This window comes from Lactuca saligna, chromosome 1, assembly GCF_052625555.1.
Source record: "Lactuca saligna cultivar CGN05327 chromosome 1, ASM5262555v1, whole genome shotgun sequence".
NCBI lineage: Eukaryota > Viridiplantae > Streptophyta > Magnoliopsida > Asterales > Asteraceae > Lactuca > Lactuca saligna.
The window spans coordinates 31045638-31064953 of record NC_136417.1 but is presented as its reverse complement, the minus strand read 5'-3'; the positions used below and the strand labels follow the sequence as shown (position 1 = coordinate 31064953).

At 33.3% G+C, this 19316-nt stretch overlaps 3 protein-coding genes across 4 annotated transcripts; 2 read left to right on the top strand and 1 right to left on the bottom strand.

Annotated features, from left to right (window-relative positions):
• The first annotated feature begins 2302 nt into the window (after positions 1-2302).
• Positions 2303-4300, top strand: LOC145031121 (uncharacterized). 2 transcript variants are annotated; one of them, XM_078979632.1, is made up of 6 exons: positions 2303-2548; positions 2645-2738; positions 2897-2964; positions 3189-3245; positions 3720-3941; positions 4048-4300. In XM_078979632.1, exons 1-6 carry the CDS (start codon positions 2444-2446, stop codon positions 4132-4134), a joined length of 633 nt encoding a protein of 210 aa, XP_078835758.1. In that variant the 5' UTR covers positions 2303-2443; the 3' UTR covers positions 4135-4300. The 2 variants fall into 2 exon arrangements, with proteins under 2 accessions (XP_078835758.1, XP_078835749.1); XM_078979623.1 differs by having other exon boundaries at positions 4044-4300.
• Positions 4301-15134: 10834 nt separating this feature from the next.
• Positions 15135-16191, top strand: LOC144996946 (dormancy-associated protein homolog 4-like). The gene is made up of 3 exons (XM_078956752.1): positions 15135-15574; positions 15688-15781; positions 15870-16191. The coding sequence occupies exons 1-3, from the start codon at positions 15328-15330 to the stop codon at positions 15895-15897; spliced, it is 369 nt and encodes a 122-aa protein (XP_078812878.1). The 5' UTR covers positions 15135-15327; the 3' UTR covers positions 15898-16191.
• An 83-nt stretch (positions 16192-16274) lies between these two features.
• LOC145004424 (uncharacterized) lies at positions 16275-17081 on the bottom strand. The gene is made up of 4 exons (XM_078963342.1): positions 17013-17081; positions 16833-16919; positions 16629-16748; positions 16275-16527 (listed from the first exon to the last, which is right to left on the bottom strand). The coding sequence occupies exons 1-4, from the start codon at positions 17079-17081 to the stop codon at positions 16402-16404; spliced, it is 402 nt and encodes a 133-aa protein (XP_078819468.1). The 3' UTR covers positions 16275-16401.
• Positions 17082-19316: the final 2235 nt, after the last annotated feature.

Here is a 19316-nt window from a genome sequence, read left to right as displayed (position 1 = left end):
CATCAAAAGGTAATGGTGATTGTCGCTCTTTAGAATTATCTCCGTTACAGTTGGTAGGGGTTCATTGAGTAATAGCGCTCGCCAAAGTGTTTGGAAAACTGATTGTTAACTACAATTAGCAAGAATTATCAATAATAGAGAAATCAAATACTAATGTTTTAATAATTGCAATCAACAAACAATAAGAAACAAAAAACAAATAATAGGGTGAATAGAACAACAAACAATTTCCCCCATAGTGATTAGGGTTTCTACGTTATACCCATATGGGCTTCTATAGCAGCACAAGAGTGGTGAAATTTTATTAAAAAAAGCCTAAATAGGGGGACAAATATAAGCACTGGATTCAAAATTTTCGCTTAGAGAAACAAAGAAATTAAATAGAAAATCACATGAAAAAGATGATAGATGGAGAGAGAAAAAAAGTTGAGATACATAAATTAAAGAGAAACCTTATATGAGCATTCACCTCTGTGTCTTAAAACAATTTCGGTTCTATAAAACAAAGTCTACAAAATTTTGTTAATAGCAATCCAAATCTGACCGATATATATATATATATATATATATATATATATATATATATATATATATATATATATATATATATATATATATATATATATATATATATATATAACCTAATATAATTCATGTTCGAAATTAAACATGTAACCAAGCCATACAATCCATGGTGGTCGTAAATGAATTTCGAGAGATCGACGTTAGAATTTGGTTAAAGACTAAAGCAAGTGGCTGGCTGGAAGTATCATCAGCGGTGTGAGAATCATGTGGCAAGTCGATTTCTTAGGGTTTTTAGAAAGAAAAGGAGGCAACAATGATATTTATGGAGAAGATTTTTCTTTTCTTCCACAAAATTTGGGATATTGGGTATAAAAGAAATACTAATTGCTATTCAGATGGAAAGTCTATTAATAAACTCTGTCAAACTTCAAATTTAGAATTAATTTGTTGATTTATAGGGGAGTATACAACAAGTTGGAACGAAATAATGACCAAGAAATAAGCAGGAATTAAAGGGAAAGCTTCATAAGAAGATCCCAAGAGGCAAAATAGAAGTGTAAAAAAAGGACATGTGGCATGTGGTAAGTTTTATTTATTAGAAAAGATAGATTCTAGAAAAACACATATGATTAAAAGAGCTCATAATCCATTTTTAACGAGGTTCTAAATAACATGAGACCTCACGTGAATTTGATGACAATGTCAAAGTTAAACAATGACGATCCTTGACGAACAATAACGTTTTTCAAGACGTGACTATTTTATATACATTAAAAGATAAATCATATAATTATTGAATTTTATCAAATATATCAATTTTTTAAAAGTGTTATATTAATATTTAATATAAAAAAAGTAACATAAACTCAATTATTTTAGGCCTAATAAAAAAAAACAAAAAATTCGTGCTTTGGAAAAAAAAAACTCGTGCCATAATGCGATAAGGCGCACATTGATAGTTATTTGGGCGTTACGCTTAACAAACCCGCCTTAAACGTTTTCATAACAACTATATCATGTTTTGCGTCATGACACACTTTAAAATGCACCGTGTTTTTTAGAACCATGTTTTTTTTTTTAATATCCTGAACAGTTTCTTGGTTAAGAAAATCTTGATTTAACTGGATGATGTTAACTGATTGATCATTTCAAAGGCTTAATTTCTCTTAATATAATTTGGTTGTTCAATTTTATTATAAATTTAAAAATTTTAAAAATTCTATGAAAAAAGAAACAATTGATATATAATTTGGTTGTTCAATTATAACCTTTGAAAGTTCAGTGTTTCATTATTAAACAATTAAATCTGAATATCTAAATACATCATGAGATGATTCGCCAAGATTATACTTCAAGTATTCTAATCATCTTTCATTTCAAAATCATAAAAAATAAAAAACAACTAATAAATTAGTGTCTCCTATCAACCTAGGAATTCAACATTCATGTCAATTGCTTTAAATGGTCCTACACCAACTTCCAACCTTTTCCATACAATTAAACTTAGTGAAAACAGAAGTTTCTCGAGAGAAAGGGCCCCACACAATTACACCCCAAAAATATCTTAACCCCAGAAATCAACGCAAACCGTTGATCTATTCCAATCCAATAGCCCTAATCCTACAAAAAAACTCTACCTTTATGTACACTCTTCTCTTCTGCAACTTGACATATATATATATTTATAGCTTCTTTCTCGAGTGTTCTTGCGACATTCAGCGTACATACCATTCATGGGTGGTGGGTTGGTTGATGCTGACTCATTTCGTCTGCTCTTTATCCCCATATAAGCTTTCCATTGTTTCCGTGTTTTACTCGGTCAAAGATGCTCAGCAGCCTATAACAGCTCTCTGTTATTTCAAGAAGCCAAACGATTGAATTCTGTATCTTTATTTAGAGTATTTCATTGATTTGTAAAATGGGTGAAAATGGTGTAAAAAGTAATGATTTTTATCAAGTTTTGGGATTAGAGAAGGGATGCACCGAAGCAGAGCTCAAGAACGCTTACAAGAAGCTTGCACTGGTTAGAACTTTTATTTTCGAGATATTTTCTCAAATAAATCTTTTACTTGAATACTTTGTATTCTCAAATTATGTGTTTTTTTTTTTTTTTTTACAGAGGTGGCATCCAGATCGTTGTTTGGCGTTTGGTGATTCCAAGCACGTGGAAGAGGCAAAGAAGAAGTTCCAAGATATACAAGAAGCCTATTCTGGTAATTTCCATATGTACTCGTTTTGCTCATGATGTTAGAGATCGATTTGGATTACGTAAAGATGTTTATACTTAAAAAAGACGGATTCTTTTTGAGGTTTTTATAATTGAGTTTCAGAAGTTGTTGACTTACTTCCTTCATATTTTTCTGTTTCATAGTGCTTTCAAATGCCAACAAAAGATTCATGTACGATGTAGGAGTTTATGATAGTGATGATGACGAAAATGTAAGTTCCTCGTTGGACACAATTCATACACAATGTTCCTTTAACTTTTAACCTGAAACTGGGCCACCATACAAAAGAAAGAATTGTTTAATGAGAAGAATTATGATTGGATCTCAAAACATTTTGATACAAGAAACTTTCCATTCGAGTTACATTTCCTAATCTTGAAATTGCCCATAAGAATCAAGATTGTGTAGTTTACTGATAAATGAAACTGGAAGCAGGGGATGGCTGATTTCTTGAGCGAAATGGCAGTTCTGATGAGTCAAAACAAACCTGCTGTAAGTTTACTTTTTTCTACCACTTTTACGATTGAACCTTTTTGGAACCAAAATTAATGGTGGAATAAGCTTCCCACACTTTAGTGATGATAAAATGGTCCTTAATTAGTTGTCGAAACGTAATATAAAGATGGAGGGTGAGGGTAAATTGGTCCAAAACTCCAAACTTTTGGTTCATTGCAATCTTAATTTTAGTAGGCCTTTTAAAGGGTAGTTGGTGGTATACACCTTTTAGCCATTATAGTATAGTAGGCCCTTCTTGATGTTAACTCAAACTATTCATGTCTCTTGCTTGTTATGTTAAATCAACTTAATTTGTAAACCGAATATATTGTGGTCCAAGAGGGTGAGCCTGTGTTCTTCTAGTAAACACTCTTGATATGAAAGATTGAAAGTGACGTGCTTTTGTCAGAATCTTGATTTAAAAAAAAAAAAAAAATACAAAATTTGAAATTGGTTTATGGTGTAAAACAGGAAAATGGGGAGGAGGCTTTTCAGGAACTAAAGGATTTGTTTGAGGAGATGTTTGAAAGTGATATTGAATCACTTAGCTCTTCTTCTCAATCAGGAAGTGCGACTTCTCATTCGTCTTTGTTTTCAAGTTGTGGTGAAAGTTTGACTTCTAACAAGCGAGGTTCCTCAGAGATGTCAAATACCAAGGTTGAAGATGCTCAGTTTCAAGGATTTTGCATAGGGGTTGGTGTACACTATTCTTGGTTTTTTTTTAGTTCAAATCTTGAATTTGATGTGTTAATGAATCTAACAATGAATGGTGTTTTTGTTTGTGGGTGTTTGAAGACAGGCGGGTTGCCACCGGGAAGGTTTGAGGAGAGAGGGAAGGGGAGGAGCAGCAGAAGGGCGTGTTCAAGAAAGGGGTGGCGCTAGATAACTATGCTAGCTTCTTAATTGTCTTGTGGAAGCTCAAAGGAGCATCACTTTAGGCGAATATTGGAGTCGACTTAGTGTTGACTAATTTCTTGTAAAGCTTGATTGAGATTGAAAAACTGGCTGCAAAGTTTATGTTTGTCTAATTTCATTCGATGCATTAGTAGTAATTGGTGCAATTTTGCTTATGTCTCAAGTTAGTTGCAAACTATTTGGGACTTTTGATTTTTATTATGCTCATCGGTGTGGGTGCGATCCAAGACCGTACTTCGTGCTACATAGGACGGGAACATCGCCCCTAGACCACGGTCTGGTGCGGTCCTCCAAAGCCGTGTGTTTTGATTGGTTGAGGCAATATGGTGTGGATTGAGCCGTTGAGCACTTAATTTTTTTTTCTTTTTCTTTCCTATATATATACGTATCAATTTTTTTTTTCACAACACAATCTCTTCTCCCTCTCAAAAAAATCACCACTCTCTCAAAAAAGTCATTTTCTTTATCTTCTGAAGAATTTAAGATTATTTTTGATACCGTTATTGCAAGTTCTCAACTGAGAACACGAAGATATATTTACAGAAATCGTGAAGAAGCCAACCAACGTTTGGTGCAAGATTATTTTGCAGAGAATGTCACTTACCAAGGGTATTATTTTCGTAGGCGCTTCAAAATGCTCAAAGGTTTGTTCGAATGTATAATTGAAGATGTAACGAGGGAGTGCAGTTTTTTCCAACAACGCTACGATGCTAGATGTACACTCGGTTTCACTCCCTTACAAAAATGCACGACCGCACTTCGTCAGTTAGCATATGACATTCCGCATGATGCGTTAGACGAAAGTTTTAGGATGTCTGCTAGGATAGCACGAGACAGTCTCCATTTTTTCTGCAAAACTGTGATTCAGTTTAATGGTTCAAAATATTTACGTAAGCCTACACGTAATGACATCCTGCAATTGCAAGCTCATCATGCTAGTGTGCATGGGTTTCCTGGAATGTTAGGAAGCTTAGATTGTCTCCATTGGGCTTGGGAAAATTGCCTTAAAACATATCATGGACAATTTACCCGAGGTGATCATGGTCACCCAATGGTCATACTTGAAGCGGTTGCATCACAAGATATTTGGATTTGATATGCTTTTTTTGGTTCTCCTGGTTCGATTAACGACATCAACGTTCTTAACTGTTCACTAATATTTAACAACATATACGATGGATCCGCAGCAGATTCTTCTTTTCAAGTGCGTGGAACGCCATATAAGTATGGTTATTATCTGGTCGATGGAATCTATCATGAGTATGATGTGTTTGTTAAATCGTTTTCAGCTCCAGATATTGAAAAAACCAACAACTTATTTAGATGAGGAAAAAATTCAAAAAAAAACCCTGTATACATGTATTATATTGCATAACATGATTATTGAAGACGAAGGAAGAGCGATATGTGTGTTTGACGAGGAAGAAACCATACCGGATACACAACCAATAAAAATTGGCGGCGAAGAGTATATAAATAGGAGAGCAGAGATACGTTGCACTGAAACATTTCACAATCTTCGCAATGACTTGGTAGAACACATTTACGGGGTTCAAAACATTAACCTTAATTTGGATCCACCGGATGACCCCGAAGACAAGTTCTCGGAGAACGACTTTACGTAGTTTGCTTTAGTTATTTTATTTAGGTTTTTTAAGTTTCTAGGATTATTTAAATGTCATGTGTGTGTGTGGTTTTTTTTTTTTTTTTTTTTTTAATTTTTAATTTTTAATTTTTTTTAAGTAACGCAACGTACTATATATATATTAATTTTCAAGTAATGAAAAATTATGTTTTTTTTTATTAAAATAGAAGTTATATTAAATTAAAATAGTTAAAAAAAGGAAGTTTTATTAAATTAAAATACTTGAAAAACAAAAAAATAAAATAAATGAAAAGTGTGGCACCACATCCTTGGTGTGGCAAGAAACCACACTTGAATGGTAAAAAGTGACATGACGCTTATGTGGCGGGGGAGAGAGTGCGGTTTTAGTGACACCACTCCCTCCAGCCTTAGGCTTAATATTCCAATAATAAACTAAAAAGTTAAAGTATATAAATAACCGAGTTATTATATTTTTATTATATAAATGTTTTTTGTGAATATATTTATGATATTAAGTTAATTTTTCTAGTCTTTTTATACGTAAAATCTTTAATAAAATTTCATAATCAATTTCTTTTATTAAATGTTTTTCAATTGACAAAATAGTTAATCAATTTAATATTTGTTGTGATATTAAAGATTTTAAATATTTTTTTAATAATTTTAATTTAGAAAAATTTTCTTTCTGTAAAGGCAAAAGTTACATGAATAGTTAATATAATCTTATAGACAATATATACATTTGGAAAAGAACTAAACTTTTAAATATAACGAACTATATTAATAATTGCTTCACATTTTAAATGTACAATATGTATTAAAAGTTTTAGTTTTTGAAAAAAATCTATATTGTCAATATCTAAGTTATTATCATGTTTTAAAGATCTCAACAATGTTCTTTTAAAGTATTTTCATAAAATGATTTTAGTTTTTTTATACTAAATAGAAAACCAAAAATATGTTTGAACTCATTAAATTGTTCAAATCTTCTTTTAAGCGACGTAATAATTTGATCTATTATCTACTAGGTTTAAAATCCGTGGAAACCACGATTAATAAAGAAAAAAGAATATATATAATTCAAAATCGTAAGGACTAATCAAATATTAAAAAAAAATATTAATTATAATTTGAAACACTATTTATAATTTGAAAACGTAATGACTAATTAAATATTTACAAAAAAAATATATTAACAAAATTCAATGATTCTATTGTTATATTATAAACCTGCACGGTACACAATAACCTCAAAAAATCTTAAATATTCAGTATTTAACAAAGATAGTAAAACAAAAAGTATATTGCCTTTTTTTTTGCATTTAGCCTAATAAGGGCCTAAATGAAAGTGTGTATTACCGGAGTTGATATAAATCCTACGCTTTTAACACCTATGTTAAAACTTACAAGGAAAACTGTAACATCCCAATTGTCAGGTATCATTATTATTCCATTTAGATTTCATGTTTTAAGGTCTACTTGACGAGTTGACGTTGTGACTCGTTAGGTAGCAGCGGGTTAGGACGCGTCATTTAATGAGTGACTCGACGAGTCGGCATGGGGACTCGACGAGTATTAGCTAGCAGAGGAAACCCTAAATTTTAGGGTTTTTGCACCCTATATATTGGGCCATTAGCGCCTCCCACTGTCCTCTATCATCCCTTGAGAGCTAGAAACCCTAATTTCCGTGAGTGTGAGCTTGGAGAGTGTTTTGGAGCTTTGGGAAGTGATTTTGTGAAGGAAACTTGTAGATCAAGAGGCTAGCATCAAGGATTTCGTGTGGATCCAGAGTCTACTTTAACTTTGGCACATTTTGGAGGTAACAAGATGTTACCTTGACCTCTTTTCTTTTAGAATCTTTCATATGTGAAGATTAGGGCTTTCTTTAGCTATTCATGAAGGGATTATGGTATAGGAGCTAGATCTAAAGTTGAAACTTCAGATCTGAACCTCTTTTGAGCCCCAAGTTCATAAAGTTCTTTATAGGGTCATGAAGGAACCCTTGTTTATGAGTAAAGTCCCATTTCAAGCTTAGTATCGGATCAAGAAGGGGAGGAGACAACCGCTCCCAATGTAGGGGTGTTGATCGAGTAAACTTTTCGGGTTTCGGGTAATTCGGGTTTTTCATATAAAAAAATTTACCCGTTACCCTACCCAAATTAAATTCGGGTAATTCGGGTATGGGTAATTCGGGTAATGGGTCGGGTAAGGGTAATTCGGGTATTACCCGATTTTTATTTTTATTTTTATTTTTTAATGGCACCTAAAAATAAATGTAATGAAATAAGTATGTCGTGCTAAACTTTGAACATTGAGATTTTTTACTCAATAATATCTGAGATATCAAGTATTATTTCCAAACTTTCGATCTTGGGTTGAATTCTTTATTTTTTTTCTATTTTTCTTGTGGAACTTGCTCATTGGTTGGGTTGTCAACTTCAATTGTCTCATCTTCTGCTTCAATATAATCATCCATTGGTGACGAATACCAACGAAGAGCGGACGACATATGAGGGTTTTTTGACGTGGGGAAAATAGAACGAGCCTCAACGAGGGAAATTGGGATTTGGGAATTGAGAGGGTTAGATAAACTCATAAAGGGACATTATTTCTTATATATATTTTGGGTAATCGGGTATACCCGAAACCCAAACAACTTACCCTTTACCCTACCCGAAAAAAATTCGGGTTACCCACTTACCCGAAAAAATTAACCCGACACCCGATTTACCCGACCTGATTTACCCGTTACCCGAAAAAATCGGATGGGTAATTCGGGTAACGGGTATTTTTGACAGGGATATCCCAATGTGGTTGTAGCTAAGGAACATGTTCTAAGATCAGTGCACATTGAAAGTGACTATAATGAGGGATCTTCTGTTAATATGACTGAGGCTGAGAAATTTGAAGACCTTGATCTTACTGGTTTTGATCAAGATGACATTCCTGCAACTTTTGGAAAAAATGATGATTTCTTAACAAGCGTAAATCTCAACACTCTGTTGGAGAATGTCAATGATGTTGCTATCCCAACAACGGACACAAGGTAAAAAGAAGACGTTTTTTATTCAACCCCCATTTCTCAAGAGCAAGTGGTTGGTTCTACAACTCCGACGGTGACAGTGTCAGGGATTCCTCCCCTTGACAGTGTTTTGCCTATATCTGAACCACTTCAAGATGATCAATCAACAGACCAGACTGTGCAACCCCCATCCAAAAGAAGACGACGTGATCCTGGGTTCGGGCTTCTGGATTCTAGCCTTTCTCAAGGCGTGCCTATTACTCCAACTACCACTCCAGATACTGTAACTGCATAACCGTTAAGTGAAGGCCCTAGTACCATTTTTGAAACAGGTGGTTCCTCTGTTCCACCAGGGTTTTCTCCCCCAAGGGCAGATCTCGAAGAAGCTTCCGTACGTTTGGCTCAGTTTTTGGCTCAAGAACAAACCGCTGCAACTGCTTCTAAGGCCAAAGGAATTGCCTTTAGATAAGGCCAGTCTAGAGATGAAAATTATGTGATCGACGAACTTCAGAAGAGAGTAAATGTGATGGATCAGAAAAACATTGAGCACAACATCCGAGTTGAAGAACTTTTGAGTGAGAATACTAATTTGAAGCTTCAAATTTCAGATCTCCAAGAAGATAGAGCTACAAAGACCAAACAGATCTCTGAGCTCCAAGCTCATTTCAATCTTTTGACCTCCAGCTATTTTGATCTCATGAAGAAGCTTGAAGAAGATCCAGGTGTTAAGTACAAGACATCTACTGATGAGTATAAAATTAATCTTCATTCTCAGGCTCACCCCATTGTTGTGCCAACTGCTGAGACCTCACGGGTCGTGAACCACTTCAAAGAAGAACCCGCCCATGCTCCACATGTCGCAGAGATTATCAGAGATAGACAAGCTAAAGCCGCTGAGAAGGGACAACTGTTATTCAAGAGGAGTTCCGACAAAAACGCACCCGGGAACAAATCCATAAAAACTGTTACGGATCTAGAGGCCATAAGTTTTAGAGATACGTATGGTGATAGATCGGGAATTATATCTTGGGGTTTTCATGATCCCTTGAAAATGTGGATTGTTCGGAGAAAGAGCGGTAATACGGAGCTCTATAAAGATTGTCATGACTTTAACTCTTAGACCAGGATGGATCTTTCAGAGCTGTCTTAATCTCCTTTCTCAAATCCGACAGATAATCAACAAGAAACTAATTTCAAACACTTCCTAGAAGATCAAGTGAAGAAGGGCTTTCCATCAATGAAGACTGATGAATCCGTGATAAAGCACTATCCAGATAGCCTTGATCCCAAAACTGGTCATCCCATCCAAGTGGTGATGTAGCCTGCTACAAATCAGGTCAAACAAATTCCAGTGCTTCAGAGTTATCCTGATGGATCCTTGAGTTCTATGCTTTATTGGGTATTTGATGAGACCACAACATCTGTTGTCATCAAGCTGAAGGAAGGATGCATTCGTTTGTATGACAGAAGGGATTTGTTCCAGTTTAGAAAATGGGACATTCATCATTTGAGCCATTATCAGATCCAAGTTGCTGAGGAGATATTTGAGTCGGCCGCGAAAGAGTACACTGCTATGGTTGCTGAAATTATAAACAAGAGAATGTGGAATGGAGCGATGTGGCTAGAAGATGTGATGATCGTGAACAAAGATTAACTTCAAGCTAGCACCAAACCAAGGGAGAGATTGAAGGGTCTAATCAATGGTTTGTTCTAGGCTTTCACTATAATAGGGTCTTTTGGTTTAATTTTCATTTTTGGTAGTATGTGTGTGTGTTTATGGCCCAGACCAGAGTTTACGGCCGTAAGCCTATTTACGACTATAAACCCAAAGGCCGAACCAAGTCTGTTATAAATAGGGGTTTGCTAGGTCGTTTATCGGTTGTTGATGCCTCAGAGTCTCGTGTGCTATTCCACAAGTTGTACCAGACGTTTTTGCTAATAGAAGCATGTGCACGCTTGTTGATATTTTGTTCTCTACTCTGTTCTTAATTGTTATTGATTGTGTTTGCTGTTTGATCACTGGTAAGATCCGTTTCAGGACCTTACAGTTAATGATGAATCTAGACTAATAATTAGTCGCAATAAATATTAGACTAAAATTTAGTGGTAATAATACTAGGTTTCGTCGAAGGAAATCATATTGTTACGAAGCGAAGCGTTGCTCGAATTTCGAGTCGTCACTTTAACAAGTGAGTGCATAGTCCCTTTCATGAACATGATTTTAATACACGTATTGGTTGAAGTATTAAATATATGTTTATGTGTGAAATATTTGATGTTTCCTGAAATACGTGTTAAAGAGCATACATGATAATATATGATGATTTAGGATAAAGAGTAAACCTAAATTAACTATGAGGAATATTAGGTAGTATCTTCTTATGAGTACGAGTGAGATATACATGGAGAATAGAAATTTAAGTTATGTCATTGATCCAAGAGCATGGATTAGACATAGTCATTCGTCTCTATTTCGAGAGCATGTATTGGGAAAAGTTATTTTTCATTAATCCGGGAGCATGGATTAATACATAGTCAGTTGTCCTTAGTCCGAGAGTATGGATAGGACATAGTTATTTGTCATTAATCTGAGAGTATGGATTTTGACATAGAAAATTGTCCCTAGCCCGAGAGTATGGAATGGACACAATTATTGATCTGGGAGCATGGATTAGATATGGTAGTATGGATTAAGTAAAGAGATAAATTTTAAGGTCCGAGAGTATGGATAATGTCGTTGTGAGGATTAACGGGGTGGGGTAAGAGTTGTTTATACATGGTGAAATTGTATACTTGTGAGTTCTAATATATATATATATATATATATATATATATATATATATATATATATATATATATATATATATATATATGATATAACATTGTGGGATTGAAATCCCTATGTACTCACTAGGTTTCCCAACCTGACCCACTTAGTTTATTTGTATCACAGGTGTCGATACGAAACTACATTACACGGAGATATTAAAGGAGATGTAAATCACTAGTCTAAAAGAATGTACGGTATGTTTATGCTTATGTGTTTGTATTGACAAAGACATTCCAATGTTTTAAAATGAATAAAATACATTTCTTCGGAAATGCTTTAATAACGTATTTATCATGTTTTTCTAGGAACAAATTCCACAACATATTTCTTTAAAAGATACTATGATTTTCAAAATAAAGCATAAACAAATTGGTCTTTTTTGGCCGTATCCCAAGGACTAAGCTTCTTGGACCAAAAACCCCATAAAGTGAAAAGAAGGAGATTTATCAAGCTACTAAGCAAGGTTGAGGCTTTCTTACCAGAAAACGAAGAGGATGAGATGTTGCTTCTGGATCTACAATCTTCTCCTGGAATCATTTGGCTTCTTCTTCTGCAATCTTCAAATCACACAAAGTTCACTCAAAAATGTCTCACAAACTCACACAAGGCTCTAGGGTTTTGTGGATTAGGGTTTGGGACTTGGAGGCTGGAAATGAGGCCATAAAGTAGGGATTAAGATGCTTAAATAGGGTGCAAAACCCCAAATTTAGGGTTTCACTATGGCAGACCTACTCATCGAGTAGATTGCTTAAAACCCACATCCAAACTTATTCCTACTCGTCGAGTTATTCCCCTTGGACTCGATGAATGGACCTTCATTTGCATAATATCTTTCCTTTATTAGCCTCATGGTTTCCGGGTGTTACACATACCCCTACAAAACCACTCTGTAACATGTAACCAAAATTGATCACTCGATTAACCCTTTCCCGTGTTGCTATCTTTGGATATGTCGACCCATGCCTTTGCTAATTTCGTCTCTTCTTTTTGAATCCATCTTCTCGGATCGGCCTTCCTTTTTTTTGAGGTTGCTCTTCAGACTTGGAATCGAAAAAAAATCGGTTGATGGTGTGAAAGGCGATTGGGATGGAAATTGGAATTGAGTTTACGTTTGGGTTTAGGATGTTATTCAGGGTGGTATGGATTGTAAATGGAATTGTTGTAGCATTCAGAATTGTGAATAATAGCTAGGAACACCAACTACAAATGCTTAGTTTTGAGATAAACTTGATGGAACCATTTGTGGTTGGTAAGGTGGTCGTGATGTCGGATCGTAACCGAAAAGTGCAAATGGGTTGGAAGCATTTTGGTTGGAGGAGTTTGGATTATTGGAAGACATTTTGATTGCTTGTGATGTGAAATGAATGGTAAATATGTATGTATGTATATATATATATATATATATATATATATATATATATATATATATATATATATATATATTGTGGTAAATTTGTTAAGAATAAAAAAGAAGAAGAAGAAAACGATCAAAAAAAGTTGTTTGCCAACGTTCCATTCCTTCCCGTCTCGAACCCCCATGATGGTCCCGTTAATATATATATATATATATATATATATATATATATATATATATATATATATATATATATATATATATATATATATATATATATATATATATATTAACAATGATTTTAAGCTTCTAAAACTCAATAAAAAAATTTATGTTTTTAAGTTAGAATACGTTTTTGAGATGTGATAACATTTTTGTTTTTAACATGTAAAATTAAGTTATATATAACTATTTTTAACCCAAAAAATAGTTTCTTTAAGCCCAAAATCAACTTCTTTTAGCCTAATAAAAAAATATCTCAAAATCAATCGGTGATAGGGGCGGGGGTAATCCATGAATTCGGGACCGCAGGCGGGGGTGGGGAGGCTAGAAATTTTGACGGCGGGGGCGGAGGCGGGGGATGCAATCTCCGTCACGTTTGCCCCCGTTGACATCCTTAAATATTGCCGATCGACCGATTAGAAAATAAGCTAAAATTGTGTCGTTGAATCGAATGACAACAATCAAAGTGTTGATGGATCAATAACGAAAGAACAAGGAAAAGGGAAGAATAAAAATATTGTCGACAAATGTAAAGGAAAATATGAGAAAATCGAGGTTTGTTTAGAGAAATTAGTAGCAAAAACGATTTCAAATACATACGAGGAAGAATGGAAATGGACATTGTTGATAAAATCAAAGCCAATGGATGACTTAGTAAAGTCGACAAGAATTACTTCTGATTTGAAACCGGGGAAATCAGACGATAATGAGGATGATAAAATTGGAGAGAACAATGAGAATGTTATAAGTTTCATTGTTACCCTATCAAATGACAACAATGAACAAAAGATGGAAATAAAAATATTGAAGAAGATTACGCTTAAGAGATTTCCAACAAAGCTGAATGAGCTTCTTACACAACGGAGCTGGAATATTTATTGCCATTTCATCACGACTTATCAATCATATTGTTCATCAGGTGAGAGGAAATTCAGAAAAAGGTCTTCCAGGTGTAATTAGTGGAGCTGGAATTTTGTGTTTCTATGAAGCATCCAATGGAAAGGAAGCGGGTTTGTTACACTACAAAATGGGCAAAAAGGGTGGTGCTAAATCAAGTGACAACAATCAAAGGGTTGGTGGATCAATAACGAAAGAACGAGGAAAGGGGAAGAAATGAATGGAAACAATGAAGTATCAACTAGTTGAATACCACCCTTACCCATGTATATGAAATTGGAGAAAACTAGATGGAGAATTCTTCAATAGAGGTTTGTGTGATGTTATTGACAGGTGGGAATTCCATTCCAAATTATTAAGGTTTATATGATGTAGGAAGGTAGCATTGTGACATTAGGTTTTCGTCTCCATGATTATCTATCATTATGTAGTATGAAACACATAAATTTTGGAAGTCAGTTATAGCTTTATAATGTAATAGAAGGTTGCGATAGGAAAGAAGAATGCGAACGTAATTAACAAAAAGCATAATTGTGTAATTAACAAAATGTGATATGTTGTATTGTATTGAAATTTAGAACTAAGGACAATATTGTCCATTTAAAATGTTTGTTTTTAATTATAATGATTTAAGATTATAAAAAAGAATTATAAATGAATAAAAATTATAAAATAAAAAAAATAGAATCGGGTATATATAATATTAAAAAATATTAAAAAGGACAAATCTATATTAGAATTTAGACGGAAAAACTAGATATTTAAATTTTTTTTAGAAAGGATGTGGTTTAATTGAAAAAAACTCCAACATTCTTGGCTAATGAAAGAGGTGGACATGACTCAGCTGCCTATCCACGTGCATACACCAAAGAGTGACAACTATCACAGCCTGAGCATGGGCCATTTGGTGGGTTTGCTTTTCATTCGTTAATCCCTCCGAAATTATCTACACACCAAGCAAATCCAACGGCCACCATCAAATCTCATCATCAAATCTATATAAATCCCCCATGACTCCCAATTACTCGCGTAAGAACTTCTCCTCCAGTTTTTGTTTCAATAAGTTAACGCTTCTCCTTCTATTCGTAACAGTCGCATTCGGGTGGCGCCACCGCCGGACTTCTTCTTTTTTGCTTAACCCACCTAATTCCGGTTGTTACAGGAAAGAAACGAAATTAACAACTAGTTTATTAATTAATTAATTAGCCACTATTATTATTACTAATAACAATCATGGGTTTCTTTCGTAACCTCTGGGACGACGCCCTCTCCGGCTCTACCTCCGACTCCGGCCTCGGCAAGCTTCGCAGATATAACTCTCTCCTCTCCCGTTCAAATATTCCTCCCTCCGCCGCACACGCCGACGAAACCACCCCCGTCTCACGCAGCATCACTATTCTCCGGACCAACAGCCTCTCCTCTTCCCCTTCTACCCCGTCGTCTCCGGCTGGATCCAGCGCTGCTGGTTCCCCTTTCTCAGGTAGTTCATTATACACTTCTTCTTAATTCTTAAACATACATACGATTGATGACGTTGACATATAATTTGTGTGTGTGTGTGGGTGTGTTTGGAAATTAATTAACGGTGTCCAGCGACGTCGCCCGGCGGGGATTTCAGGAAATTAACACGGAGGAAATCTACTACCGAAGCCCGTAGGGAGTCCAAAAGTCCTACTGGTTATGATTGGTTTGTTCTCTTTCTCTCTTTAATTTCTTTTATTACAAATACCTTCAATCGTTACTATGCTTACGAAAAAAACGTTAATTTTCGTTAGGATCGTTTTGAGTTCTCTGGATCGTTAAACGAAGACCCAATCAGACGACCAATGTGTTCTCAGCAACATCTTTCAGTTCTGTGTGTGTATATGTGTAAATGTATATATATGTATTTATACACAGACATATATAAAAATAACATCTGTGTATAATATGCAGCCCGTGATTTGTATAATATATGTGGCGTAAGGTAATGTAGTATAGTAGTATTTAATAAGATGAGATGCTTCAGAAGTTGCAGATCAATGGAGAGAAAAGAGGAAAACCATATAGCTTCTAGCTGCTTGTAATTGGATCTTTTTATGTTGTTATTTTGTTTCACGTAGATAGATGATCCAGGCATCTTCTGGTTCTGGACATGGTTCTTGAAAAACTCGATCTTATAAAATTTTGATAATGTCAATGAAGCTTCCATCTTTGTATGATAATTAACTTGTGAATATTCATAACATTTTAAGATTTGGACGACCTGCATTTATTTGGATTGACACCCAGAGAAATAATCAGAAAATTTCAACGAAATTATGTTAATTAAGCATCGGCTGCTTTTACTTTCTGAATTAGGTCAGCAGCGTCTTGAACTGTGGAGATGTTCTCAGCTCCACTTTCTCCAATCGACACACCAAACTGTTCTTCCAAAGCCATTAAAATCTCAACCTGTTTGAACGAATTAATTAAGTAAGCAACCATACTTCCATGATAATCATCATCATCATCATCATCATGATCATAAGAAAACTGGAGGAAAAAAAACATACGGTGTCAAGGGAATCTGCACCAAGATCAACGAATTTGGTTGTTGGGGCAACAGTGGTCTCATCGATTGACAATTGCTTGGCAATGGTGGTCTGCACTATCTTCAGAGTCTCTGGTTCAGCCTGTAGAACATAAGATAACGAGGTAAAATTTACTACAATTAAAGTGAAGATTGAACAGAGCACTTGAACGTGATTAATTCTTACGGCTGAGCATGAAACTGTGGTCTTGAAGCAGTGGGAGATCTGCAATGACCTTCTCTGTGATTTGAAGATCACGAGTTTCTGTCCACCCTGCATCAGAATTCAGAAACAATATATTACTATGGTTATTTTGTTTCATACCCAGAAAATTACGGAGAGTATGTCTATGGGCATATATATTACCATGGTGAATTGAGTGGAAGGGAGTCTAGATGGAAGATGGGTGACTGGAATTGTAAGAAGGGACGCCATTGATGGAAGTCGAGAAGAAGCTAGGTAGATGAATGAACGGGCTTTCCTTAGTCCGTTGATGCAGAGATCGATTGATGTGTTATTCATGCACAAATATATACGAAAAGAAACGTAATAATTGTTGGTTTGAAAAGTGACGAAAATAACAATGTATAGGTAATATCTTTTGGGCGGTCAAAACCATGCAAATGTAGTATAACTTACAATAAACCTTTTATTTATATTGAATATTCGGTAAACTTAACTAGAGTTTCTAAAACATGTGAAATTAGTATGAAATTATGTAACATGCTTCGTGTAAAATACGTCATTATTTATAAAAAGATAACTAAGTCAATAAAATTATAAAAAAAGTAATTTTTTTTTAAATGCTATTAGAAGCTCCCAGAAATTATGACGAATGGAAAACACTTGATAGGTTTAATTCAAGGGAAATCGAGTAAAGTAATCACATTTTTAATGGGTATAAGGGTAAAGTGTATAAAAACATTATGTTATCATAAAAATTCAATTTTGATAGTTCGTTATTTTTTGTTATGCTTTAGTCACCAAGTTTTATAATTAGTGTAATGTTGACCACTTAACCGGTCAGCATAGTTAGATACTCGTGTTAATCTTTGGTGATATGACATTGCTGATATGATACTGTTTAGTTATGTGATGTTAATTTGACATGATCATATTTTAAGATTAAAAAATATGAAACATAAAAACACTAAGTTATTATTTTTTTCAATCTTAACATAATTTTTTTTTTAATTTTAACAGTCAATTTTTTTTTTCCAAATCAAAATCTTTTTTTTTGTTTTATTCAATCTTAACCATTTGTTATTTTGAATCCTATAAATATATATTTTTTAATATTTGAAACTGTAAAAATTTATTTTATTACATTTAAAAATCTTATATATATATATATATATATATATATATATATATATATATATATATATCCCTATTTTAATAAAAGAGTAGTTTTATTCTCCTTTTGACATGTGTCACCATATTAAGCTTCATAATTAATGCAAATTTTATTTTTCTTTTCCTATGTTTCACATTATTATCTCTCATAATTAATAAATATCATTTGTCAACATATTGTTTCTCCATTTTAAATTTCAAATTTTAAATTTCTCATTATAATTACATTAAATTAACAACATTAGAATAAAAATTAAACTAAATTTAATACAAGTTATAAAGTAATATAATTTTACATATTTATTTAAATCAATGATTATAATTTTATATAACTAAAAAAACCTCTTAATTAATTAATAATTTATTTAAAATAAGTTATTAATAATTTTAAATTTTAACTATTAACGTTTAATTAGTTTTATAACCGTGGTTCCCACGGGTTATAAACTAGTATATATATATATATATATATATATATATATATATATATATATATATATATATATATATATATATATATAAAGAGAGTGAGAGAGAGGTTTTTTATATATAAATTGTAATCATTATGTATAAGTATATATATTTATATTATAAATGTATTTTCACTAAATATGGAATTCTAATGTAAAATATGCATTTTTACACATAAATATGTAATTTTAATATTAAAATTTGTTTTAAATGTAAATAAATATATGAAAATACGGTAAAAATGTAATAAAAGTATGTATTAGTTGCAACATCTTTTGTAATGAGCATGGTTTATATGAAACAACTTAATAATAATGGAGCCATTGGTAATTAAATCATCCATGTTTTTATGAATACAACTTACATTTTCATTGTTATGTTTGTTTTACTTATTTATTTGTTAGTCTATTTATTATTATAAACGGGAGTTGTTTGATTTCAATGATGAATTATAAAGTTTAACTTAACAATTCATATATATCATGTAGCATTTCTTGTTTGACGTTATCTTCTTGTTGTTATTGTTATTGTTAACCTTATAGTTTGTTTCTTATGAAACTGGTTTCTGTTCAATTTACCTTACTTTATTTGTATTTTATGCTAAAAAATGGAAGGTGAGTATCAATTATAACTTATATATTTCAAGTTTTATGTGTTGAACTTTTTTTATAATATGTAACTTCGACTATATTGCATGGAGTAACACGAAATTATATTTGGGATAATCCAAAAAAAACTTAATTTGGATTTCATGAAATATCTAAAATTCAGAAACACATAGTACATTGCTTTGATATTCTTTAAGACAAGATTATTTCAGAGTATCATTAAGTGAAAAGAAGT

Excerpts from the sequence above, each read along its gene's own strand:
- LOC145031121 (XM_078979632.1), top strand. The coding sequence starts at position 2,444 with ATGGGTGAAAATGGTGTAAAAAGTAATGATTTTTATCAAGTTTTGGGA. Across the intron at positions 2,549-2,644 it reads CTTACAAGAAGCTTGCACTG|AGGTGGCATCCAGATCGTTG; the intron begins GTTAGAACTTTT and ends TTTTTTTTACAG. Across the intron at positions 3,246-3,719 it reads TGAGTCAAAACAAACCTGCT|GAAAATGGGGAGGAGGCTTT; the intron begins GTAAGTTTACTT and ends GGTGTAAAACAG.
- LOC144996946 (XM_078956752.1), top strand. The coding sequence starts at position 15,328 with ATGGGTTTCTTTCGTAACCTCTGGGACGACGCCCTCTCCGGCTCTACC. Across the intron at positions 15,575-15,687 it reads TGCTGGTTCCCCTTTCTCAG|CGACGTCGCCCGGCGGGGAT; the intron begins GTAGTTCATTAT and ends AACGGTGTCCAG. Across the intron at positions 15,782-15,869 it reads AGTCCTACTGGTTATGATTG|GATCGTTTTGAGTTCTCTGG; the intron begins GTTTGTTCTCTT and ends AATTTTCGTTAG.
- LOC145004424 (XM_078963342.1), bottom strand. The coding sequence starts at position 17,081 with ATGGCGTCCCTTCTTACAATTCCAGTCACCCATCTTCCATCTAGACTC. Across the intron at positions 16,920-17,012 it reads CTTCCACTCAATTCACCATG|GGTGGACAGAAACTCGTGAT; the intron begins GTAATATATATG and ends ATTCTGATGCAG. Across the intron at positions 16,749-16,832 it reads CCACAGTTTCATGCTCAGCC|GCTGAACCAGAGACTCTGAA; the intron begins GTAAGAATTAAT and ends TATGTTCTACAG.